The sequence below is a fragment of the Heteronotia binoei genome, chromosome 5, assembly GCF_032191835.1.
Source record: "Heteronotia binoei isolate CCM8104 ecotype False Entrance Well chromosome 5, APGP_CSIRO_Hbin_v1, whole genome shotgun sequence".
NCBI classification, from domain to species: domain Eukaryota; kingdom Metazoa; phylum Chordata; class Lepidosauria; order Squamata; family Gekkonidae; genus Heteronotia; species Heteronotia binoei.
In genome coordinates, this window is record NC_083227.1 from 138,962,542 (window position 1) to 138,984,896 (window position 22,355).

The following is a 22,355-nucleotide window of genomic DNA, read 5'->3' on the forward strand; positions in this document are numbered from 1 at the left end:
AATACATGGAAGTCACTTGAGGCTGCAGACCTCCCTGGGATAAGCAGTCATGAATGAAGTTATTTATCATTAATATACACATCTGCAAGCAAGTAGTTTTCAATGGATCATACATCTCAATAATGTAGAATCTTAGGAGCTGCCTTAGGTTAATGCAAAAATGCTTTTGTCAGGAACAGTTTTTCTTTTCCTCTCCTGGAGGTTATTTTATGTAACATGGAGTTTGCACTGACACTATGAAAAATTGCATCATGCAGATGGTTTGTAGCTGAAATAAGAAGCGTCATTCAGAGTATGTTGCTGTGTTTGTGTCAACAGCATTGAAGGTTTCCAGCTTCCATGAAAGGTGAAGCTTTAAAATGCACTGACCTTGTCAAAGTTTGATGTTGTTTTCCAAAACACTAACAAAGCTGTATAGTCTTTTGAGAATTAAAGACCTTTCTCCAAAGATATTAAAGTCTGAGGAAGATAGTGCCAAAAAGCAAGACGACCAGAAGAGATATTCTCTAGCATAGAACCGGAACACATTACTTTTCTAAAATACTTCTCTTACTACTTCAACAATTTGCTTCCAAAAATATGTGGGTGAAGATACTTCATTCCTGTATGGGACTGCAGAACAGTTATATGTACTGACTGCAACCTCAGCCACACACGCATTTTGCACACGTGGAAACAGTTGAGCAGTTTAACACAAAATGAAAATAATTTTTTTTTTAAATACATGTTACTGCATACAAATATCTTCTTTTTAGTACAGAACTTGAAAAGGTCTTTCCCCTTCTCAGTTTTGATACACAGCTTCAAAAGATATAAATAAGAATGAACAGAAAATACTATGTAACAAAGTTTTTATAGGACAGGAGTTTTGTTTTAAAGGGCACAGTAAATCAAAATCAGGAACAGAGTAAGTAAAGTCCAACCTTAAACAGAAACAGCTGATTAAAATTCAAGAACATGCCTAGTTTTATCTACATATACATACTTTGAGTTCATTATTCTAATCTGTATTCACATGGAACATAACTTCATAAACCCAGTTAAGGGGAAGTATTAGGACTTAAAAGTAGATATGACTGTTCTACATTGGCTTACATTTCTCTTTGGATGACAAATCTTACTGAGATTAATCAGAGTTACAAGCAACTTCAGCGCATACTGGACATGGGCATTGCCAGGATTTTTTAGGTCAGGGGTCTTTTGAAAAACCCAGGGGACACTTGCATTCTTTAAACCCGCCCCCCCCCACCTAAAAAGGCAGGGCCAGCAGGCCAGCTCTCCATGCTTCTTGCAGCCAGTCAGCTGCAAGAAGCAGGGAGACTGCTGCCACCTCTCGCTTTCCCGTCCTGCTTGGCTGAGCAGGAGAGGAAAGAGAGTTAGGGCTAACTGGCCTGGTCTTCCTGCTTTTTGCAGCCAGCAGGCATCAAGAAACACGGAGACCTGCTGCCTCTTGTTCTCCCACCCCGCTCGACCAAACAGGACGGGAGGGGAGGGAGGGAGAGATGCGGGGCTGGCTTGGGATAAAGAAAAGTTCAAAGCAATACTAAATTCTTAATAGCAGTACAGGAGAACGGAATATAAATATGGACTAGAATATTTACACCAATCACAGCATTCTTGCCTACTAGAATGCAGACATACCCAAGTCAATTATTCTTCCATAATTTTCTTTAAAAGTATCACCAAGTTTGAAATTTAACAAAATCTTAGTTCAGTCTAATCTTTTTTCGTTTTCTGAATTTCTCACTAAATGAAATTAAAAATTTTAAATCTGCACTTAAGAGAACAATCCCCAAGATCCAAAATACCTTCTGGCAAAGAAACAGTACAGATTTCAAATTCCTCATCTGATTATCATTTAATTGTTTCGAAAATTCTGAAATATGGATATATATGCAATCACTTATATCTCAGCTACTACAAATACTTTCTATGAAACTTTAAACATGTTACTGAAATCAATATAACATTAAACTACATAGCTAAAAACCTAAGTTCCATTAGTTCAAATACGATTTGGGGGCACTGCTCATACAATGCAACTTTACAATGTTCCATAAAGTACTCCCAATTCCTCCTTCCAATCTTTTTTTTTTCTGTTATGTCCTGAAGAACAGGGGAAGTGATCATCTATCATTACCGTAGATCCAGTTTATGTCACTGGTAATAATATCTGAAAGATAAATCAATTTCATTCAAGTCTGAATTCGTTAATGTTCTTGAAGCCAAAGTTTATTCAAAATCCATCATGATTTCCAATGCTATACAAATTCCTACAAATAAAGTTACATCCCTCAGTTCTGAAGGCTTTGAAGAGAAAATATGCATATTACCAAAAATCCCATTATTATTTTTGAGACTATGGACTGGATATATGGAAATGTAAAACTAACACCAAAATACATATTTAATGAGTACTCTTGTTTTTAAATACATCACAGTGAAAAGGGCAAAGAGAATGAAAACGAATTTCCCTTTCAGTTCCAGAATTGCCCACTAAAGTGGACCCTTGCAGATAGATCAGTCTGTGATGACCTTTGCAGGCCTCCTTACTATTGTTCTTTTTGTTGGTGTCTGAAGTCATGAACGAGAGATTATTATTTGACTTGATGGCAGACTATATAGTGAATTAATGGCTGAAAAGCAAGTTAAACTCAAGTCTTCTTGGTTCCAATATAATGTTCTTTACTAGACACAGCAATTTGTGCTGGTGATTCTTTTCAAGAGTCCTCATTTTTGCATGCATTTCTCTAGCCAAAAGAGGAACGCTTTGACATTAAAAGAAATATTATGTATTCCTTTCCTTTTACCTGTTGATACTCCTGGTGGGGGGAACAGTATTCGTCTGCTCAGTGGATGCTGGACCACTTTCAGTGGTCTAAATTCTGGTGAAGCTTTAATGATGCAGCAGATTTCTGGTGGATGATGCAAATACTGAAAGAAAACAATCACAACTGGGAAAATGTGTATTTGTAGATCTTTTAAAAGGAATTTAATTCCTCTGTAAGCTTCCTAAAATAAATAGTTGCAGCACTCACTCATCAAATGAAAAGGGTCTCAGACTAATGTGTTGCACTACTCCTCTTTGATCAAAGACTGCTCTTTGATCAACACTGGTAGAGTGATAGAACTGATAGAGAAGCATGCTCACCACGTTCAATATAATGTAGCTTTCTTTCTCCAGGGTCAGGCTTTGTGGGGAGGGGAACCCAGGTCTGCAAAACACAGCCTAGTTGTGGACAGCGCTGAACAAGAAGCATCTACAATGTCAATGGGGTACTCAGGCCTATAGCTACGGTGGGGCCCAGGGGGGAAGGCCACTCTGTTTAACCGCCCCCCCCCATCCCTCTGTAGGGCCCCTCCATTGGAAGGCCTCCAATATTTCCTATTTTGGGAGAGTGAGTGAGCACAAGAGAGAACAACAAGAGCGAGAGAGCAACAGCAAGGGGGAGAGTGAGAGAGAGAGAGTGACAGTGAGAGTGTGAGCAAGGGAGAGCGAGCGACAGTAAGAGCGTGAGCGAGAGAGTGAGAGAGATCAACAGCAAGGGGGAGAGCGACGGGGGAGATTGAGAGAGCAACAGCAAGGGGGAGAGCATGAGAGAGAGAGCACGACAGGGGGAGAGAGGGCGGGAGAGGCAGTTGGGGCCAGGTGGGCTGGGGAATCTGGGGGGTGAGCCTAAGTGGTGTGGCAAGGCTCTGAGGAGGTGGCTTCTTCCCAGTCAACATTCCCCCCACCCCCATGGTTGGACTCTGGCCTGCTGCAGGCTGCTTAGGTGGACAGGGGCTTTCTCATGAGCAGCCAAGCCCCGCACCACCACCCCCCGCCACTACATTTTATCTCCCAGGCCCCTCCACCCAAAATTTTCTGGCTACAGGCCTGGAGGCACTTTTCCACAAAGCTTTAAATACTTTAAAAAAATTAAGACGATTGAATGAGTAATTCAGGTGCTATTAAAAGAGAAATCAGGCAGCTCAACTGAAGGAGGGAAAAAGAAACACTATCAAATATGGCTAATCCAGTCTGGTAAACTGAAGGAAGATAGCAGGTAAAAAACTTGTTGGGTTTTCTTAAAAATTTCATATGTTTCTGCAGTTCAAATGATCTGAGCTTTGAAATCCTTTGCATGCCGTTCCACTATGTCAGAGCATCTCTGAACTGACAAGGTGAGCTACATAAACACAAAACAAACGCACACAAAGCATCATAATTAATACAGACTACGTGAAGCAAGCTGCTAAGGAATCCTCCACCTCCAACTTTTCGGTATATTTTGAGTCACAAGGAAGCAGGGCTCTTCTTAAGACCACTGGTTTCAATAGATTTAGAAGAGTATGATCTTGATGGCACAGGCTAGCCCAATCTCAGAAGCTAAGCAGTACAATACTTTAACCATTAAACAAGGGCTCTGCTACATGCATGCGAGACTAGTGCACAAGTTCAAATCCCCACAGCCATAAACTGCATCATGAAATCAGTCACTCTAAAACTAAATCTCACTTGAGAATGTTGTAAGAATTAAGAAGGGATTCATATAAGGTGCCTTGTGCTCTTTTGTGAGAGTGTGGGATACAAATAAAAACAATAAAAAAGACAGATTAGCTTGCAGCTTGAGTAACCAATAACCTGAGGTTTACATTTTTTCCCTACTTGTGTGAAAATTGAATGTATCCATTTGGCCACATTTAGAAGCTGCAAAATACAGCCATCTTCCACATATATGTAATCGGCAACGCTACACTGATGTGAGGCAAAGGGTTGTGCTTCATGGTGGGCATGCTATGCATGCAGTAGATACAGCTGTTCAGTCCCTGGGATTTCTAGTTAAATGACCTCTGGTAGCACTGTTCAGAAATATATCTCCCATACAACTACCACACACTGTCTTCCCTGACAATGTTGGACCAATTATGTGACTTCAGGGCTTTTTATGCATGCTCAACTTATTCCTGATTTTCTTGACACTTGATCCACAAGCACTGGGATTGGTTTGGGCATGGTTCTTCTGCATGTCTGCCCTCCCTCTGCATTTTCACATTTGTGGAATCAATTTATTTTCTTCTCCTTTTATGTTTAGCTCCCTCTCTCACGGAGATAAAAGGAAAAAGGTGTATCTCCACAAGGAAGAGGGACAGAGACTTACTTTAAAAAATGAAATATGGGAATTCGGAGAACCTGCTACGATTATTGTTACAGCACTCTAGTGACATATCAATATTTTAGTGTCTTTAGGGTGGGAGGGGGAGAAGATGCTGTGGTTTGACTATGGCAGTAGAGTCACTGAAAAAATGGGATGGAGGTGAGTGGGAGTGGGCAGGACAAAGAAAACCAACCAAAACATTATGCATGGAGAAAAAACCCTCAAAAGTGGCTTTCAGAAGAAACGTTGGAGTAAAAATGGTCTCAAAAGAAATGGAAAAACCCTGAGCAAAAACACAAAAAAAGAACTAAAGGCACAAAAATGCATGTGGAAATCAGCAGCTAAATGTACTGTTTCACACAGCAGCCAACCAGTTGCTCTGCAACAGGGGTGGCCGAACTTGCCACATAGAATAAACGTCAGATGTTTGAGAGCCACAAGACATGAACGTCAGATGTTTGAGAGCTGCAAGACGGGAAGGAAAGAAGCAAGAAAGGCAAGAAGCAAGAAAGATGGAGAAGGGGGGAGAAGTCAAAAGAAAGCAACTTTAAATGCATTCTCCAAGCCGCCAGCTAGTTTGGCTTGGAGAAGTGATTTAAAGAGAGAAATGCCTTCTCCAAGCCAGCCAATGGCAGTGAGGGCTTTGAAAACCACACAGTATGTGTGAAAGAACTACATGTTTGGCCACCCTCTCTGGAAGGTCAACAAACAGAACACAGAAGTCAAGGTCTTCTTATGTTGCTTCCTAGTACTCATATTCAGAAGTCAAGACTCTAAAGTCTTTCCTGAAATTCCTGCATTGGATCTCACATGCAGACATAAAATCAAAGGAAAAAAAGTTTGTTCTGCCGCTTGTCTGCTATTCTTCCCTTTATACAAAAGGTCATTCTACCTGCAGTTCCATTCAGATTCTACCTTTATTTCTAAATTGAATTCCTTCACAGGAAGGAAATCCATTTAATGCTAATCCTCTGAACATCTCACATTTAACCTTACCCAGAAATACTTTGAATCCTTTTTGAGAGCAGCAGTGAACATCCTTGACCATATAGCTATTTCCATTAATAGTTCTTAATTAAGTGATTCAGGATTTAGACAATGAAATTATGTAGACAGGAGCTAGACATATTTGACTGTTTGTATGATCCCACATACAAAAAGAGGGTATTATTCTACAACACCTGGCTTCAAATACTATATTTAAAGCCACCCTGTGTGGCTACAGGAAAGTCACTGGCAGAATAAACCATGAAGTCCAATGATTCAATAAGCTATAGTGCACGTAATGCTGCCTTGGACTGTGAGCCCAAACCCAGACACATCTGGGTTTTAGTTTGCTACTGATAACAAGGAAATAGTAATATAAAGCCAGCCATGTATAACTGCTACAGAACACAGAGAACTGTACATAACAGTGGAGGCAATGTACTCCTGCACAGTAGGTTTTAGATAAAAGAAAAATCTTGCATGGAGGTAAGCTTCTCAAAAGACAATGAGACCTAGTCCAATAGTCACTTATTTTAATTTATTTTAATTAATTTTAAAATTAATAAGTAATGTCAGCTTCTGGTGACTGACCCCTACTGGGATCCTGGATGATATTCAGGGAGGTGGCTGAATAAAGACTGACCCTGCATCCCAAGTGCTGGTATTCCAGGGTCTCCCATCCAAGTACTTTGCAGAGTCAATCCTGCTTAGTTTCTGAGATCCGATGTGACTGGGCAGGAACTGATAATGTGCATTCATGGGACTTGGGGGGGAAAAATGACCTACTTATTTTCTCTGCATCCATGTTACCTAGCCCAAAAGGCCCCCATTAATATCCATTATGGGTGCACCCCCCAAGTATCTTTTGTTCATACAAAACCAAAGGAATGTAGCAGCATCAGAGCTCTGAAATTTAAAGCATCAGGAGCAAGGGAAGACAGTGCAAGAACAGTTGACTTTGGGAAGCCAGAGTGACTGGAAATGTGTAATTTCTATGTCCCACTCCTCTTCATCAGAGCACAGTATTAATGAAATAATATGGGCTATCCCACAGCTGCATAGATCAATGTCTCATTTGAAGTTGCTGGAGTCCTTTCACGCTTTCTTGGCTCTACTGCATGGCACTGATTTTGCAAGGTAATCAAAGCTATTTACATGTCCTTTACAAATGCAGTTCCTGGAATTCTATAATCAAGCTAAGTAGGATAATTTAGTTGTTTCTCTGATACCATCAGTATATCTGTGTCAATCTTAACACCTACCCCAGCTGCACTTTTCATATGTATTCTAGTGCCCCTCGTTTGATAGGACAAGTACTTCAAGCTTTCCAGTATGCACCAACAGATTATCAGAACAAAACACCAACCAGGATCCAGCCCAAAGTCCACAACCAAGAGTCTCCAAAATGCCATAAGAAATGCCAGTACAGGGCCTACGGCAACTCTTCCCCACAAAAACTTGACTTCAATCCAAAACTATCCCCCAATCAGCATAAAAACTGAAATATCAGACCCTCCTTCTTCAAGACATGTGGAGTACGATTTTTCTTCTTCACCCTCTCTTAGCTCTCCCACTTCCCATTGTGAACTGCTTACTACAGCTGACTCTTCATTGCATCTTCCTTAGCTACAGCTGGCTCCCTTAATTGCAATTCAGGCAGCCTATTTCTTACTGCTCTGGAAATTGTTGTGTCTAAAAACAAGAGTTATGTATACAGTCAGAAACCATTCCAATTAGCCTGAGAACTTGTATCTGGCTTCACACAAGAAATGATTTAGGTAACAATATTGAAGTAACCATTTTTGTTCTCCTATAATATCCAGTCACACTGAGGAGGCAAGGAAAGCCATTCTCATTATAGACCTGGGATTCTGCTTCACAAACTTCTGCAAAAACAAAGAGGGAAGGCTTCACTGATGCTGGTGTAGTTGACACTGTTGTTGTTGACACTCATCTCATTGTCCCAACAGCTTTCTCAACCCCAGCTCATTCCAACTCCTGCAGTCCCCTCAGCCTTAAGGATTAATCGTTTACCACATTATACCAGCTTACCATATTAGCACCTGGCTCTTCAGAGGCTAACTCTCCAGCTATAATTCCATGAGATGGAGCTGATGCCTTTGAATTAGCGGAAGAAAGCGCAGCAGAAGAGGAGGAGGATGCCGTGCTTTCAAGAACACTTTTGAAATGTACCTTCTTTCTGAACTTCGTTCTTCTGGGTTGTTGATCATCAAGCTATAGTAAGATGAAGAGCTAAATATCATTACAAAACCAACATTAATAAGGAACATTTAGGTAATACTTCTCCAAAGTGCTTTATAAATATTCTTAGCAATCTTTATAATAATAATCCTGACATTAAGCAAGTCATTACCATCATACTGAAGAAGCAAAGCAAAGAGGTTTTCCTATGGCCATGGAAGGAGCTCATGGCAGAGGCAAGATTTCAACCACAAAGTTGGTTAGTTGCCATGTTTGGAATGAGTGAAATAGAGGAAAACACTATTTAACTTTACGCTATTAGATACCTGACCTATTTTCTTTTTAAGACTGATCTTATAGAAGTGATTGGTCAGTGTCTGTTGTCTGTAATTATGTGACATTCAGCATTTTTCCAGATCATCTTGGCACAAGATACTAACCACTCATCTCTAAACATGGTCTAAATAATGATTACTCATGTTAGTGTAAAATGAAAACGGCTAAGAATCAGCCCACACTTTTAACTATTTGAGTCTTTCTTCTATACCTGATTACAGGAATATATTTTGAACAGACACTCTGGATTAACAGAGATTTTGCTAAGAGTATCTTCCTAAAAAATTGAACTCTGAGGACATAAAGAGAAGCATTCAAGGAGAACGCCCTAATACCTATGGAAATGTTGTCAAGTTTCAGCATTTTCTACAACCACTGCAAAACAGTGTGTGTAAAGAGAGAGAGAGATTCAGGTGGGCAGCTGTGTTGGTCTGAAGCAGCAGAACAAAGTTTAAGACCAACAAAATTGTATTCAAGATATAAGGCTTCATGTGCAAGCACATTACTTCAGATATACAAATATCTGAATGAATATACATATAGAGAGTTGAATCTCTACATATATATTATATACGATTTTATTTATGCTATTTATAGTCTACCTTTCTCACAGGGATTCAACATTAGTGTTGAAAATGTTAGCTGCAGAAATTATTCTGCTATCTGTATAATAGTAACTACCCCAAAACATTTGTACATACTAGTGTTTTATTTATTTGAAGGTTCACTGCATTTATGTCCCAAAGCTACAAGGCAAAACAGGGGAATCAGCTGGCAATGCACTCAACCCTTTCTCCACGTTAGCTGTTTCCACTAGTCATTTTTCTCTCGGCCAGCTTCATGCAGGGAAGCACACCTAGTGCAGAAAAACGCTCTACAGGAAGAGCTCTGAGTGATAGAATCAGAAAGCAAGGAAAAGTTAGGCAACCCCTCATACCTACTGATGCTCCTCTGTAAATTTCAATACTATTGATGGACAAACATTCAGGTTTAGTGAAAGAGCATGTCATTCCTCCCTTTGTGATTCAGCCCTAAATAATTATGGGAAGTATATAGTATAGTCCTGATTAAATTTCACTAATTAACACTAACTTACTGTTCCAGGAATAATATCTCATTGTTCCTGTAGTTGTAGCATGGGTCTCTCATTCTAGTAACTGCTATCTCACCTGTTGCTGTCAAGATTTATCCATAACAAGAGTGACTTTACACATGCACCATTATAATGTATGGCTGTTTAAAGTATGTTTCAAACTGAGTGTCCCCAAGTGCCAGGCAGCAAGAGGTTTTACTGCCAATCACTACAATGAGAGAGGATGCATTCTCTCCCTGCCAAGCAGGGAAACAGGAGGTCTCCCACACTTTATGAAAAACAACACACACGAGGAGTGTGAATCAGCACACCTACCACATCTGGGCACTGGTATCTCTTTTGCACATGGCAGCATATGACAGCAAGCCAATGTGCTGTGATGGTTAGAGTTTTTCAAGTTCAAATTCTGACCCCATCATGAAATTCACCAGATGACTATGGATCAGACACTTTCTCTCAGCCTAGTCTATCTCAAAGGATGGTTCTGAGGACAAAAAAAATGCCTTGTAGGTTTCCCTGAGATTTTGGGAGGAAAGATGGGATAAAAGTAAAAACCTTTAAGAAAGAAAACATCACCTGTTTGTTTTGTTTTGGGGGCAGTGTCAAAATTTCAGAAGGTTTTGATTTTGGTGTTTTTTCCTTTGATGACAGGATTTTGTACACTTGTTTCCCTGTAAACAACAAAGTAAGTTTAGGCAAGCTCAATGAGCACTCCAAACTCTGGCTAACCTCAGTAGCTTGATCTGCAACATATATTTATATATTTACATCATTTATAGTCCACCCTTCTCACTTGGACTCAAGTCAGATCACACAGAGTGAGCCGTACCATCAATTTAATTAAGGTGTCTAAATATGTGCTCCAGCCGTTAACAGGGTAAAAAGATTTTCTGTGGGAGTAATGCAATTCCAAATGGTGGTTATGGGATGAGTGGGTACACCAGTCATTTGGATAATTCAGCCTGGGGAGGGGGGGGGGGATGCAAGCAATTATGAATGTGACCAGGGATGATTCATGTGGCTTAAAACTAAATTAAAAGAATTTAAAAGGAAATATACAGTTTGAGCATGTTGCGCCAGAGTTAACACCACTGACTGTACATCAGTTATGATAGATTATTTGGTTAGCTCGGTACGCAAGGCGCATAACGCAACAGAGCCCATCTGGGTTGTATGTGCTGACCAGAAGCAAAGTTACACAAAAAGTGCCCCTATCTTTCCAAAACTAATAAGAGCCCTTTATAAAATTATAGACAGGATAGAGCAGAGATAGGTTTCTGATCTAGTCTAGCTAGGATGGTTAGAGATACAGGAAACATGTCCTATTCTCATGCTGCCAAGATGGAGAGGGCTAGCATAGTGTGGAGAGAAGGTGTCAAGAATGGAAGGAAGTTTCCCAAAAAGCAGCAATCTACAAATCAAAGGGTGTAGTAGAATGAAGTGTAGTAGAATGAAAGGATGCTCAGTATCTTAGCCTATCTATCTCTCTGACTCTCTTGTCTTTCGCTTCCAACCAGTTATACTTGTTCATGGTAGTGGTTTTAATTAAGGGAATTTCAAATCCAGTATTTCCATTAAGCGCACTAGGCAACCAATCTACTTTAGACACCTTACAAATAAAAAAGTGGGGTAGAAGAGGTCAAGTAAATAAAGTTTATTTCGAAAGCTGGATTTTGGGGTTTTCACTATCCAAAGTTAATACGACATGGGCTTATTTTAAAATCACACTGCACAAACAGTTAAATTAGTAGAACACCTAATTTATATGTGGTATGCTGTTTACATGATATGAACTTACCTTTAATTGTAGTTGGCACATCTGTTGATTCACAACACTGTTTGCTCTTGAACAGTTTGTCACTGAAGAAAATATTTTTTTTAAAAAAAGTCAGCTTCTTTTTCATTCACGTATTAAGGAAGTAATCATACGCAGCCACTCCTAAAATGTTTACTATTTTAAAAGCTGGAAGCTAATTTTTCCTGTTTAGCCGAAATATTTTTACTATATTAGACTGGATAACAAGATAGTTGGTATAATCAAGATTGTGTCGATATGGTACTGTATTGATATGGTATCTCCCCATTATTCTCAGGATCCAGTTGTGTGAGGTTGTCACGTGTGAAAGGAAATCTCCGTAACTGCCATAAAACAGCAATTTCCACATGCCAACATTAACTTTTCATATGATCAAGACACATAAACCCACACCTAAGCAGCAGCAGTGGCGTCCATGAATGAACCAGTAAATGTCCATTATGTGCCAATAACTTCTTAGAGAATCATTGAAGAAAGACAAAATTTATAGCACAATACTTGTCCAATACAAGGTTCCATAGACCTGATTATTTACAAAAAATTCCAGGTAACATCCTATATTTTGATCAGGTAGTAATAACTTCCCTTGGGAACCATACACACAAAAGAAGGTTCCATGAATAGTCCCTGTTATTTGATAGTGGCCATTTTCGATGGTATCAACCATCTGTTAGGTGCGGCAAATGACATTAACCCAATCTCCCTACAATAGGTAATTTTGATGTATGAAAAAGTCCCCTGGAACGTTTTACGCCTCTCTGGTAACATAGAAAGGGAGCACCTGCTTCTTTAGATGTGCTTTGCAGGATTCGACCTTACAGACCTTTATAAAAATTAAAATGTTTAGGACAGCCATATCCAAATGCCCAGGCCTCTCTGCATGCAGTTAGTGGAGTCACACTAAACAGAGAAGCCATACAAAACAAACCATAAACATTCAAAAACTAAGGGGGAAATGGTATTAGGGAAACTGGTTTTAACAATTTTTTCATCTAAATTCAGATGAGGATGATGTATCAGTTACTGAACAGAAACAAAGTATTTAACAGCAGAATAATGCAATTATAAGTCCATTGAAATAAATGAACTTAAGGCCCTGGCCTGGATAGCCCAGGCAATCCCGATCTCTTCGTATCTCGGAAGCTAAGCAGGGCTGACCCTGGGAAGGACTTGGAAGAGAGACCTTCTTGGAATACCAGGAGCAGGAGGCAGAGGCCTCAAGCCACTTCTCAAACATCCTCCATGCCCCAGAAGGGGTTGCCACAAGTTGCAATGACTTCCAGGCTTGTGTGTGCACACACTCACATACGCAAATCATTGAAATAAATGAACTAAGGTAGTAACTCTGTTTAGGATTGCACTAAAGTGAGCTAGCTCATAGCTGAACATACAGTATCTGTTTGTCTAATTCCTTCCTGCCAGTCAGAAAACCTATTTTTAAAAAACCTATAGCCTTAGCCTGCAATTTGCTCCATTCTCACTCATTCGCTTCCTAGCGCATCTGCCATCTTCCAGCTAGAAAGCTACTCCATGGAATTCCAATCTTATTGGCTTATGAGGATACAACTTATAGCAGTTATGTCACAACGATAATCTACAGATCCTTGTGCATATTACTGTATGTATGTACAGACCAATGCTGTGTGCAAGGATTTTGGATCCAAGATCATGGTGTGTTATAGAATACGTTACTTTGATAACACCTTTCCTTGAAAATAAATTGTAAACATAATCATCTTGGAAAATAGGTTATATAATGATATATTAACTTATATAATTCAGCTCAGTGTTGTGTATTAGTGAAACTACCAATGGCAAATGAAGAGCAGAAAATTAAAAGCAACCTATGCCTGGAAAACAATACGCTCAATAAATTATGACATTAATTTTTTTTTCTTTATTTTTTACCTTGTATGGTGTTCCTCTCGACCTTCCAAAGTATTTTCTAAAAGAAAATAACAGAGATGTGTGGATTATGACTATCACCAACGCTTTGTGTTACAGATTAATGCTACCTTGAACTACAGAGAGGGTATGATTAATAGAAGAAATAAAGCAATTCTGTTCTGAAAACAAAGTCTCTGTCCAACGGCACCTTTAAGAACAACAGTGTTGAATTCTGACTATAAGCTTTTGTATGCATGCGCACAAATGCTTATACCCAGAATTAAATTTTGTTGGTCTTAAAGGTGCCACTGGACTCAAGATTTGTTCTGTTGCTTCAGACAAACAAGGCTAATCACCTGACATAGTGCAAGTATTCCTTAATGATAATCTTAATTTGTTTTAAGAGTTGGCAAAATATACAGGTCTGGAAGACCAGGATACTGTTGGTGTAATGAATCTATCTGCACCCAGTCTGACAGCTATGTTTTGACAGATGGTGATCTAGCAGGCATGCTAGGTCACAATGACCTTATCAGCAGGCCGGTTTGAGCCGGCAGCAGCCAAGAGAAGAAACCTGCTGAGTCAGCATGACAGTGCACAGCCTTGATTGGCTAGTAGGACTATAAGTAGACTGTGTGTGGACCACACAGGTCTCTCTTCGAGAGTTGGTGTGTAGGCGGAGCATTTTGTCTGTTAGAGTAAGATATTGGACTGCACTAGTGAGCACTTATTGTATATATCTGTAAATACACTATTTTGGCACTAGTTGCAGGTGTCTGGCTGATTTCTTTCCTGGAGCCCTGTGTTGGGCAGGTCAGCACGCTCACTCTGCTAACTCCCGCTCCGACAGGGTTATGGGCCCAGCACGCTTCCGCTGCGCGGAGGAGCACCGTGAGAGTTGAGCTGACCGAGAGTTTGGAAAGAGCCGGAGGCGAGGAACGCCGGTTGAAAGACAAAGCAGCACCAGCTATCTCGTTTTGAGAGCCAGAGGGACGACGGCAGCCAGCTGTGTGGAGGAGTCGGCATCATGGCTCAGCAGCAGCTCGCAGTGGCCGTTGAGAAGCTCAATTCAGCCAACTACGTGGTGTGGAGCCTGAGAATGGAACACTACCTCAAGCGTGAAGGGCAATGGCTGGTTGTGAGTAATCCCCCTGCTGTCTTATCTCCTGCCCAGACTGTGTTAGCCGATAAGGCACTGGCAAACATCGTGCTGGCTATAGGAGATGACCAGCTAGTATATGTGCGAGGGAAGGACACTCCCAAGGCTGCCTGGGACGCGCTCAGTGGGGTTCATGTCAGTACCACTGCTGGCTCCCTTATGGCCTTGACTAGGAAAATGTTTCGCACTGTTATGCCAGCTGGATGGTGTGTGAAAGACCACATCAAGAAGCTAACGGACTGTTTCGTTGAGCTTGAGGCCAGAGGCAAGACTGTAGCTCCAGATGACAGAGTTTACATTTTGCTGTCATCGTTGCCGCCTGAGTTTACTCCCCTGATAACTTCCCTGGAGACAGTGGACGTAGCGACCCTGACAATGGAGTACGTCTGTGCCCACCTGCTTGATTTCCAAGAGAGGATTGCGGCAGTGAGCTGTCCGGGGGTGTCGGCCCAGGAGCGTGCGGCTATCGGCTCGTCCGGGAAGACAGCCAACAGAGAGCCAGCTTTTGCTGCTGGCAGACGGCCAAAGGCTGAGAAAGAGGAGCCGACTGCAATGGCAGTCCGACGCTGCTATGGGTGTGAGTCGCCAGAGCACCTGCTTCGAGCTTGCCCAGAGAGGGGGAAAAAGCGGCGTGGATGGAGGCAGCGAGAGCGGAGGACCACCAGCCGGTGTGAGGCAGGAGCCCGGCTGGTCACGTCTGCAGTAGAGAGCACAGGGTCTGCTTGGATTTTAGACTCTGGGGCAACGAGCCATCTCTGCTGCAAAAAGGAGCTGTTGAACAATATTGACATTCCTGAGCACAGGCATGTCAGATTAGCTGACGGAACTTCCTCAGCTGTTACTTGTACAGGGTGTGTTGAGTTTCCTGTGTTAAATTGCACTTTGCAAAATGTGTTATGTGTCCCCACATTACAGTCAAACCTGCTAAGTGTTAGCACGCTAATTGACCAGGGATACCAGGTGAGGTTTGAAAGGACCTGCTGTAAAATCCTGGGAGGTGGGGGAAAGGTGCTTGTAACTGGAAAAAGAGAAGGTAAAATATATGTGGTCCAGAATGAATGTGCCCAGGTGGCACAGGTGTCAAATGAGCCTGTGCACAATAAGTGTATACATTTACTGCACCGGAGACTGGGGCACTGCGAGTTTAGAGCGTTGAAAAAAACCCTGGAATTGGTGCCAAGTCTAAAAGTGAAACCTTGTAAATGTTACTTGGATTGTCAGGTCTGCAAGAAGACCAAAAGCAGGGCATGTGCTGTGTCTAAGGAAAGCACAAGAGAAAGTAAGCGTGCCCTAGAACTAGTTCATTTAGACGTGATTGGCCCATTGCCAAAAAGTCTGTCGGGGAGGAGGTACTGCTTAGTGGCCACAGACGACCATACGAGGTACTCTTGGGTCTTTGCCATGGTGCATAAATCTGAAGTGTACAAGGTGTTCACAAAATGGGTCAAAGCAGTTGAGAGACAACTAGGTGTAAACCTCCTGGCTATTCAGACCGACAGAGGTGGGGAATTCTTGTCCAATGAATTGAAATGTTGGCTGGAGAACAAGGGCATTGCCCACCGTTTAGTGGACCCAGCCACGCCCCAAGAAAATGGGAAAGAAAATAGGCTAGCAGAGCGCACAGGAGCTGTGTTGCAAACGATAATGTACAGCATGCTTGAGGATGCAAAGCTGCCAATTTGTTATTGGGCAGAAGCCAGGTATTGTGCTGTGTTTATTCATAATCGTGTTTGGTGTGAACCGGTAAATAATTTGCCTTACCGATTGTTCAATAGGACCCCAAGTCTGAAGTATTTGAGAGTCTTTGGGACACAGGCTCGGGTTGGCATCCCCTCCGAGAGCAGCAGGGAGGGGGATGTCCGGGCAGAGAGCCTGACTTTTCTGGGCTACAAGCCAGAGGCCAGGTGTTATCGCTTCTGCGATAAGAAAAGGAAAATAACCCTCAGTCAAACTGCCCAGTTTAACGAGCAGTCCAGCTGGCCTCACTTACACTCTGATAAGAGAGAATTTGTACTCCTGCCAATTACTGATAATGATGCTGGAGTCCTGCCCAGGGTAATTAAGCAGGAACAACATTCTCCCGACCGGGGGTTGGCAAGCCGAGGGGCAGAGAAAGGCGAGCCCAAAGCTGGCACAGAGCATCAAATGCAAAGTCAGGAGGCAGAACTTGAGAGTCAGGAGGTGCCAGGCCAGGAGGTGGGAACAGATCAGCCTGAAGAAGATAAGGCCGGTCCTAGCACAGAGCCACGGGTGTCTGCCAGAACCACAAAAGGCAAACCTCCTGCCAGGTATAAGGTGCCCTATGTCACTTTGACAGTTAAACCAGACCCACCTGGGTTTGAAGAAATGCTGAAGGAAAAGGCCAAGAAGTGGAAGGCCTGGGTGGCAGAGTGCGAGGCAAAGAACAGGGAGGCTGAAGCCAAACGCCAGAAGGAACTGGCTGACCAGGACAGTGATGACATTTTCTATCACCAAGACGAGTTCCTGGACTGTTAATGACAAATGTGTAAATATGAAAATGTATGTTACTGTCTGCATGTGAACATGAAAACTGTGTACAGTGGTTGGGTGTACTGGGTTCGATAGATTAGGAGGTGTGTTGGTGTAATGAATCTATCTGCACCCAGTCTGACAGCTATGTTTTGACAGATGGTGATCTAGCAGGCATGCTAGGTCACAATGACCTTATCAGCAGGCCGGTTTGAGCCGGCAGAAGCCAAGAGAAGAAACCTGCTGAGTCAGCATGACAGTGCACAGCCTTGATTGGCTAGTAGGACTATAAGTAGACTGTGTGTGGACCACACAGGTCTCTCTTCGAGAGTTGGTGTGTAGGCGGAGCATTTTGTCTGTTAGAGTAAGATATTGGACTGCACTAGTGAGCACTTATTGTATATATCTGTAAATACACTATTTTGGCACTAGTTGCAGGTGTCTGGCTGATTTCTCTCCTGGAGCCCTGTGTTGGGCAGGTCAGCACGCTCACTCTGCTAACTCCCGCACCGACAGATACTGCCTTCCAATTGTAATGTGGCAATGGAAGGGCAGCAACCGGCAAAGGAAAAATGGAAAGCTGGAGATGTTTAAACATTTCTGCACCCATTTACTTCCTCTATTCCCCATTCAAGTGATTTACTCCCAGACAGGTTTGCCACACTGACAGTGCAAACCTAAAAAGAGCCACAGCCCTCTAAAGGCACTGAAGTCATTGGGACAGAAGGGTGTAAGTCTAAACAGTATTGCATGGACAGTGGGGGAGGGAGGGGCTAAGTGCCACCATCCATTTTTTTCTTTTTTTTCTCCTTTTTTGAGAGCCAGTTTGGTGTAGTGGTTAGGTGTGTGGACTCTTATCTGGGAGAACCGAGTTTGATTCCCCATGCCTCCACTTACAGCTGTGCGAATGGCCTTGGGTTAACCATAGCTCTTGCAGGAGTTGTCCTTGAAAGGGCAGCTGCTGTGAGAGCCCTCTCAGCCTCACCCACCTTACAGGGCATTTGTTGTGGGGGGAAAAGATACAGGAGATTGTAAGCCGCTCGGAGTCTCCAATTCAGAGAGAAGGGCAGGGTATAAATCTGCAGTCGTCTTCTTTTTCTTCTTCTACTGTGCAAATCATGTACCCTCAGCTGCTTAACTGTACAGAAATAGCAACTTGGATTCCCAGGCTTACATTTCCTGCCAAAGCACAAAGTGTAGTCTACATATGAAGCTGCCTTATACTGAATCTAACCCTTGGTCCATCAAAGTCAGTATTGTCTACTCAAACTGGCAGTGGCTCTCCAGGGTCTCAAGCTGAGGTTTTTCACACCTATTTGCCTGGACCCTTTTTTGGAGATGCCGGGGATTGAACCTGGGACCTTCTGCTTCCCAAGCAGATGCTCTACCACTGAGCCACCATCCCTCCCCAGTACGTACTCCTTCCACAGAATCCGTACTAAAGAGTGAACTTCAGATTTACAGTCAAATGCACTGATAACATACAATCAGTTACCAAATGTTTTTGAAAAACTTGGCAGTGATATCTTGTCTATATTGATGGCTCTGCTGGTGTCCAGGAGTGTAGAATTCTTGCATCCAAAGTATTCTCTGGGACCGACACAGGTTTCTTCTAAAGAAAAATGACAAGCAATATTAGTTGCTCCCACAATTTTAGAATTCACCAAATTAAGAATATTAGATCAGACCAGTGGTTCACCTAGTACTTGAAGGGCTGACAAACAGAACATGGAGGCCAAGGCCTTTCTCTAATGCTTTCATCACTGATGTTCAGAGATTCAGTGCCTCTGTAAAGGGTGGCTCCTTTTACTCACCATAGTTAGCAGGCGTTGATGGACCTATCCTCCATGAATTTGTCTCACCTCCCTTTTAAATTTATCAGTGCCCGTGGCCATCATTTTGTCCACTAGCAGGGAACTACACTTTGCTTCCTACCATATGCAAAATAGTATAAACCTCCATTACATCCCCTCATTGCCATCTCTCTCTTTTTTTTTTTGAGACTAGAAAAGTCCTAGACTCTTAAGCAAATCCTCACATGACAAGTGCTCCAACCCCATAACCAATGCTAGCATTGCATTTATAAATTAATTATTCCACAACTCAAACTGATTTCAATGGGAGTTAACAGATGTAGTTGTGATTAGAGTATAAAGTGTAAATACAGTAAAGATATAGGAAACACAATGTTGAATATATAACTGCAATATTTAGCTGTCAAACCAGGAGTATTTAGCTTTAATTCCAGGACTGGGGCAACTGGAAAAGGAAAGGTATGTCAAGAACTGCCAGACCAAAAAGTTGATTAAATGCTATCTTTGCTTAATTAAGAAACATCTAGTAGTGTTCCATAAGGTCAACTTTCCCCTCATGACTATTTCTGAGAGTTTCACTGATCAAATAAAAATATAATGTAATAATGTATCATTTATACAAAATACTACAACATATTAATGTATAGTTTGCTAAAAGAGAAATAAAGATGCGCTCTTATACTCATCTTCTCTCACCCGTATATCCACGCAAGCCTGGTGTCAAAACAGGGCTTACTTTGTTGCTGATCAATAAGAGCTGCAAAGGGGCCCACTCTAATTGTAGCTTCTGCCAATAAGGCTGTGAGACTCCTTCCCTAGCTTTCCCTTTGCAGTTTGCTTCCTTCACAAAACAGTTGCTCTGTGTGCCCTGAAGCATGTGACACAGTCCTTTAGCCCACTAGTTCATGCCAGCCATCGATTCCTCTCATCATCAGCGCATAGAGAGGAGCTTTTTTCTGGCTTTTTTGGGGGTAGGAGTTCAAAAGTGGTTGGAAATAAAGGGGGTTGGCAGTCGCCACTTCTGTATTCTTGTCTTTCACAAGTTGACTCATGACTATTTTACAGTATATATGGGCACTCAAGCAGCTGTTTTGGCCTTTGAAAATGCTTGGGGGGGAGAATTCTGCATTGTAAGCTCACAGTGGATTGAGGCATCACAACACTATAAAATGATGATGATGAATTGGTGTTGGCCACAATTTTGCTTTCACTTTTAGCTGGACTCAGTGAGCAGGGAGGGGAGGTACAGTATCTGTATCTGTAGGGGTAGCCCCCCCATACTTCCCTTTCCATCTGTGTGAAGCAAAAAGCCACCCTTCCCCTGCATGCCAGGTAGGCTGTAGCTGCAAAAGTCGTGTGTGCACATGCTCTTCAGGGTTGCCAACTCCATGTTGGGAAATTCCTGGAGATCCAGGAGATGGAGCCTGGGAAGATGGGTGAGGGATGTTAATTGAGTATAATGCCACTAATGCCACTAAAGTAGCCATTTTCTCTAAGGGAGTGATCTCTGTAGTATGAAAATCACTTGTAATTCTGGGAAATCTCCAGGCCCCACCTGGAGATTGAGCAAAACGCGAGGAAGCTGTGAAACAATATACTTTGCAAACAATAATTACAACTAGTATATCACAGTTTAATATAAGAATTACATAACTCCATAAAGATTATATCAGTGCTTGACCGCAATCTGCAGTGTATTGAGTATTTATATCTTTATGGACATGTTTATGGAGAGTGTAATTCTTATATTAAGCTGTGATATATTAAGTTGTAATTACTGTCTGCAAAGTATATTGTTTCACAGCCTCTTCACGTTTTGAAGAAGATGGGAGATATTGGATTTATATCCCGCCCTCCACTCCGAAGAGTCTCAGAGCAGCTCACAATCTCCTTTACCTTCCTCCCCCACAACAGACACCCTGTGAGGTGGGTGGGGCTGGAGAGGGCTCTCACAGCAGCTGCCCTTTCAAGGACAGAGTCTCAGAGCGGCTCACAATCTCCTTTACCTTCCTCCCCCACAACAGACACCCTGTGAGGTGGGTGGGGCTGGAGAGGGCTCTCACAGCAGCTGCCCTTTCAAGGACAACCTCTGCCAGAGCTATGGCTGACCCAAGGCCATGCTAGCAGGTGCAAGTGGAGGAGTGGGGAATCAAACCCGGGTCTCCCAGATAAGAGTCCACACACTGCACCAAACTGCACCAAACTGGCTCTCCTTGCTCAACCTTGGCTGTGTTTCCCTTGTTTAGTTGCCCACCTGGAGGTTGGCAATCCTATAACCAGCCTGAGTGCCTGTAGCTATCCTTGAGTCCTCCTATCTTTGTGTGCTCCTATAGCATGTTACATGGAGTCAAGCCAGAGCAGGGATTGGGATTGGGCGGGGTGGGGGGAAGAGTTCAGTGGAAGATGGTGAGAATCAAAGGAGCCATCCATCCAAGACAATACATACTCTTCTGTGATCACAGCCTTCTTTCATGCTCAGAGGAAGAAACAGACACTTTTACGGTGACACATTGGGATGTGTGTGGGATTCCCATCTGGCACACTGCAACCCAGGATAGTGGAAGGGGGGCAAATAACATGGGGTAGTGGTGGAGAATCTTCATGCATTTACAAGAGTAATTTACAAAAACCAGATTATCACTTAACCTTCCTTGTACAGTGATCCCTTGTAGAGGCTTTGTGCTACGTCATATCATGTTCACTGAGCCCTGCATTTCCAAATACAGTTGTGCCCTTGCAGTTATTGCTATCAACTCATGTTTCAATTGCCTCAGCTGAAGGAGCTTCGGCAAGATGAAATTAAGAACCATCACAGGTCACAAATGTCCCAAGATCAACTGAATGCTTAGTATTTCCATCAGCTGAAATCACATGAAGTACCATATGTTGATTTTGATACTATGAGTCACCATTTTGAAAAAAAAACAAGATGGAATGTGGTTTGATTACATGTGAGAACCAGCATGGTGTAAGTAGTTAAAAGCACATGACTCTAATCAGGAGAACCAGGTCTGATTTCCCCATTCTTCCTCCCACATGAAGGTGGGTGACCTTGGGCCAGTCACAGTTCTCTCAGCCCCAACTACCTCACAAGGTGCCTGTTGTTGGGAGAGGAGGGAAGGAGAAAAGTGGGGTACAAAAACCAACTCCCCTTCTTCTGTGTACCTGGAGATATAACTTCCTAGAAAATTTCCAAGCCTTCACATATCTACATGCACCACCGCCCGGACCCTCACAGGATTTGACCTTGAGTTAGTTAACGTTCATTTGCAAGCATTTTGTTTGCTAATAGATGCAAAAAGAGTTACCAATGAAGTACATATTGAATTCTTATTGTATTCAAACTAGCAATTTTCTCCAGGCCGTGTTTAAAGGAATATTGTTATAAAAAAAAGAAATAGATTTTAATATCACTTACATCTAAGTTACACTG

The 22,355-nt window shown here is 42.2% G+C and overlaps 1 protein-coding gene across 1 annotated transcript in view; it reads right to left on the minus strand.

Moving 5' to 3' along the window:
• Positions 1 to 834: 834 nt before the first annotated feature.
• MEIKIN (meiotic kinetochore factor) overlaps positions 835 to 22,355 on the minus strand; it is a 32,091-nt gene continuing 10,570 nt past the window's right edge. Inside the window, exons 7-13 of the mRNA XM_060238334.1 lie at positions 18,604 to 18,720; positions 13,481 to 13,517; positions 11,555 to 11,616; positions 10,333 to 10,427; positions 8,178 to 8,360; positions 2,811 to 2,934; positions 835 to 2,173 (exon numbers count right to left, since the gene is read on the minus strand). Of these exons, the coding sequence (XP_060094317.1) occupies positions 2,127 to 2,173; positions 2,811 to 2,934; positions 8,178 to 8,360; positions 10,333 to 10,427; positions 11,555 to 11,616; positions 13,481 to 13,517; positions 18,604 to 18,720 (665 nt within the window). The 3' untranslated portion in view covers positions 835 to 2,126. The remainder of the gene's footprint in view (positions 2,174 to 2,810; positions 2,935 to 8,177; positions 8,361 to 10,332; positions 10,428 to 11,554; positions 11,617 to 13,480; positions 13,518 to 18,603; positions 18,721 to 22,355) is intronic.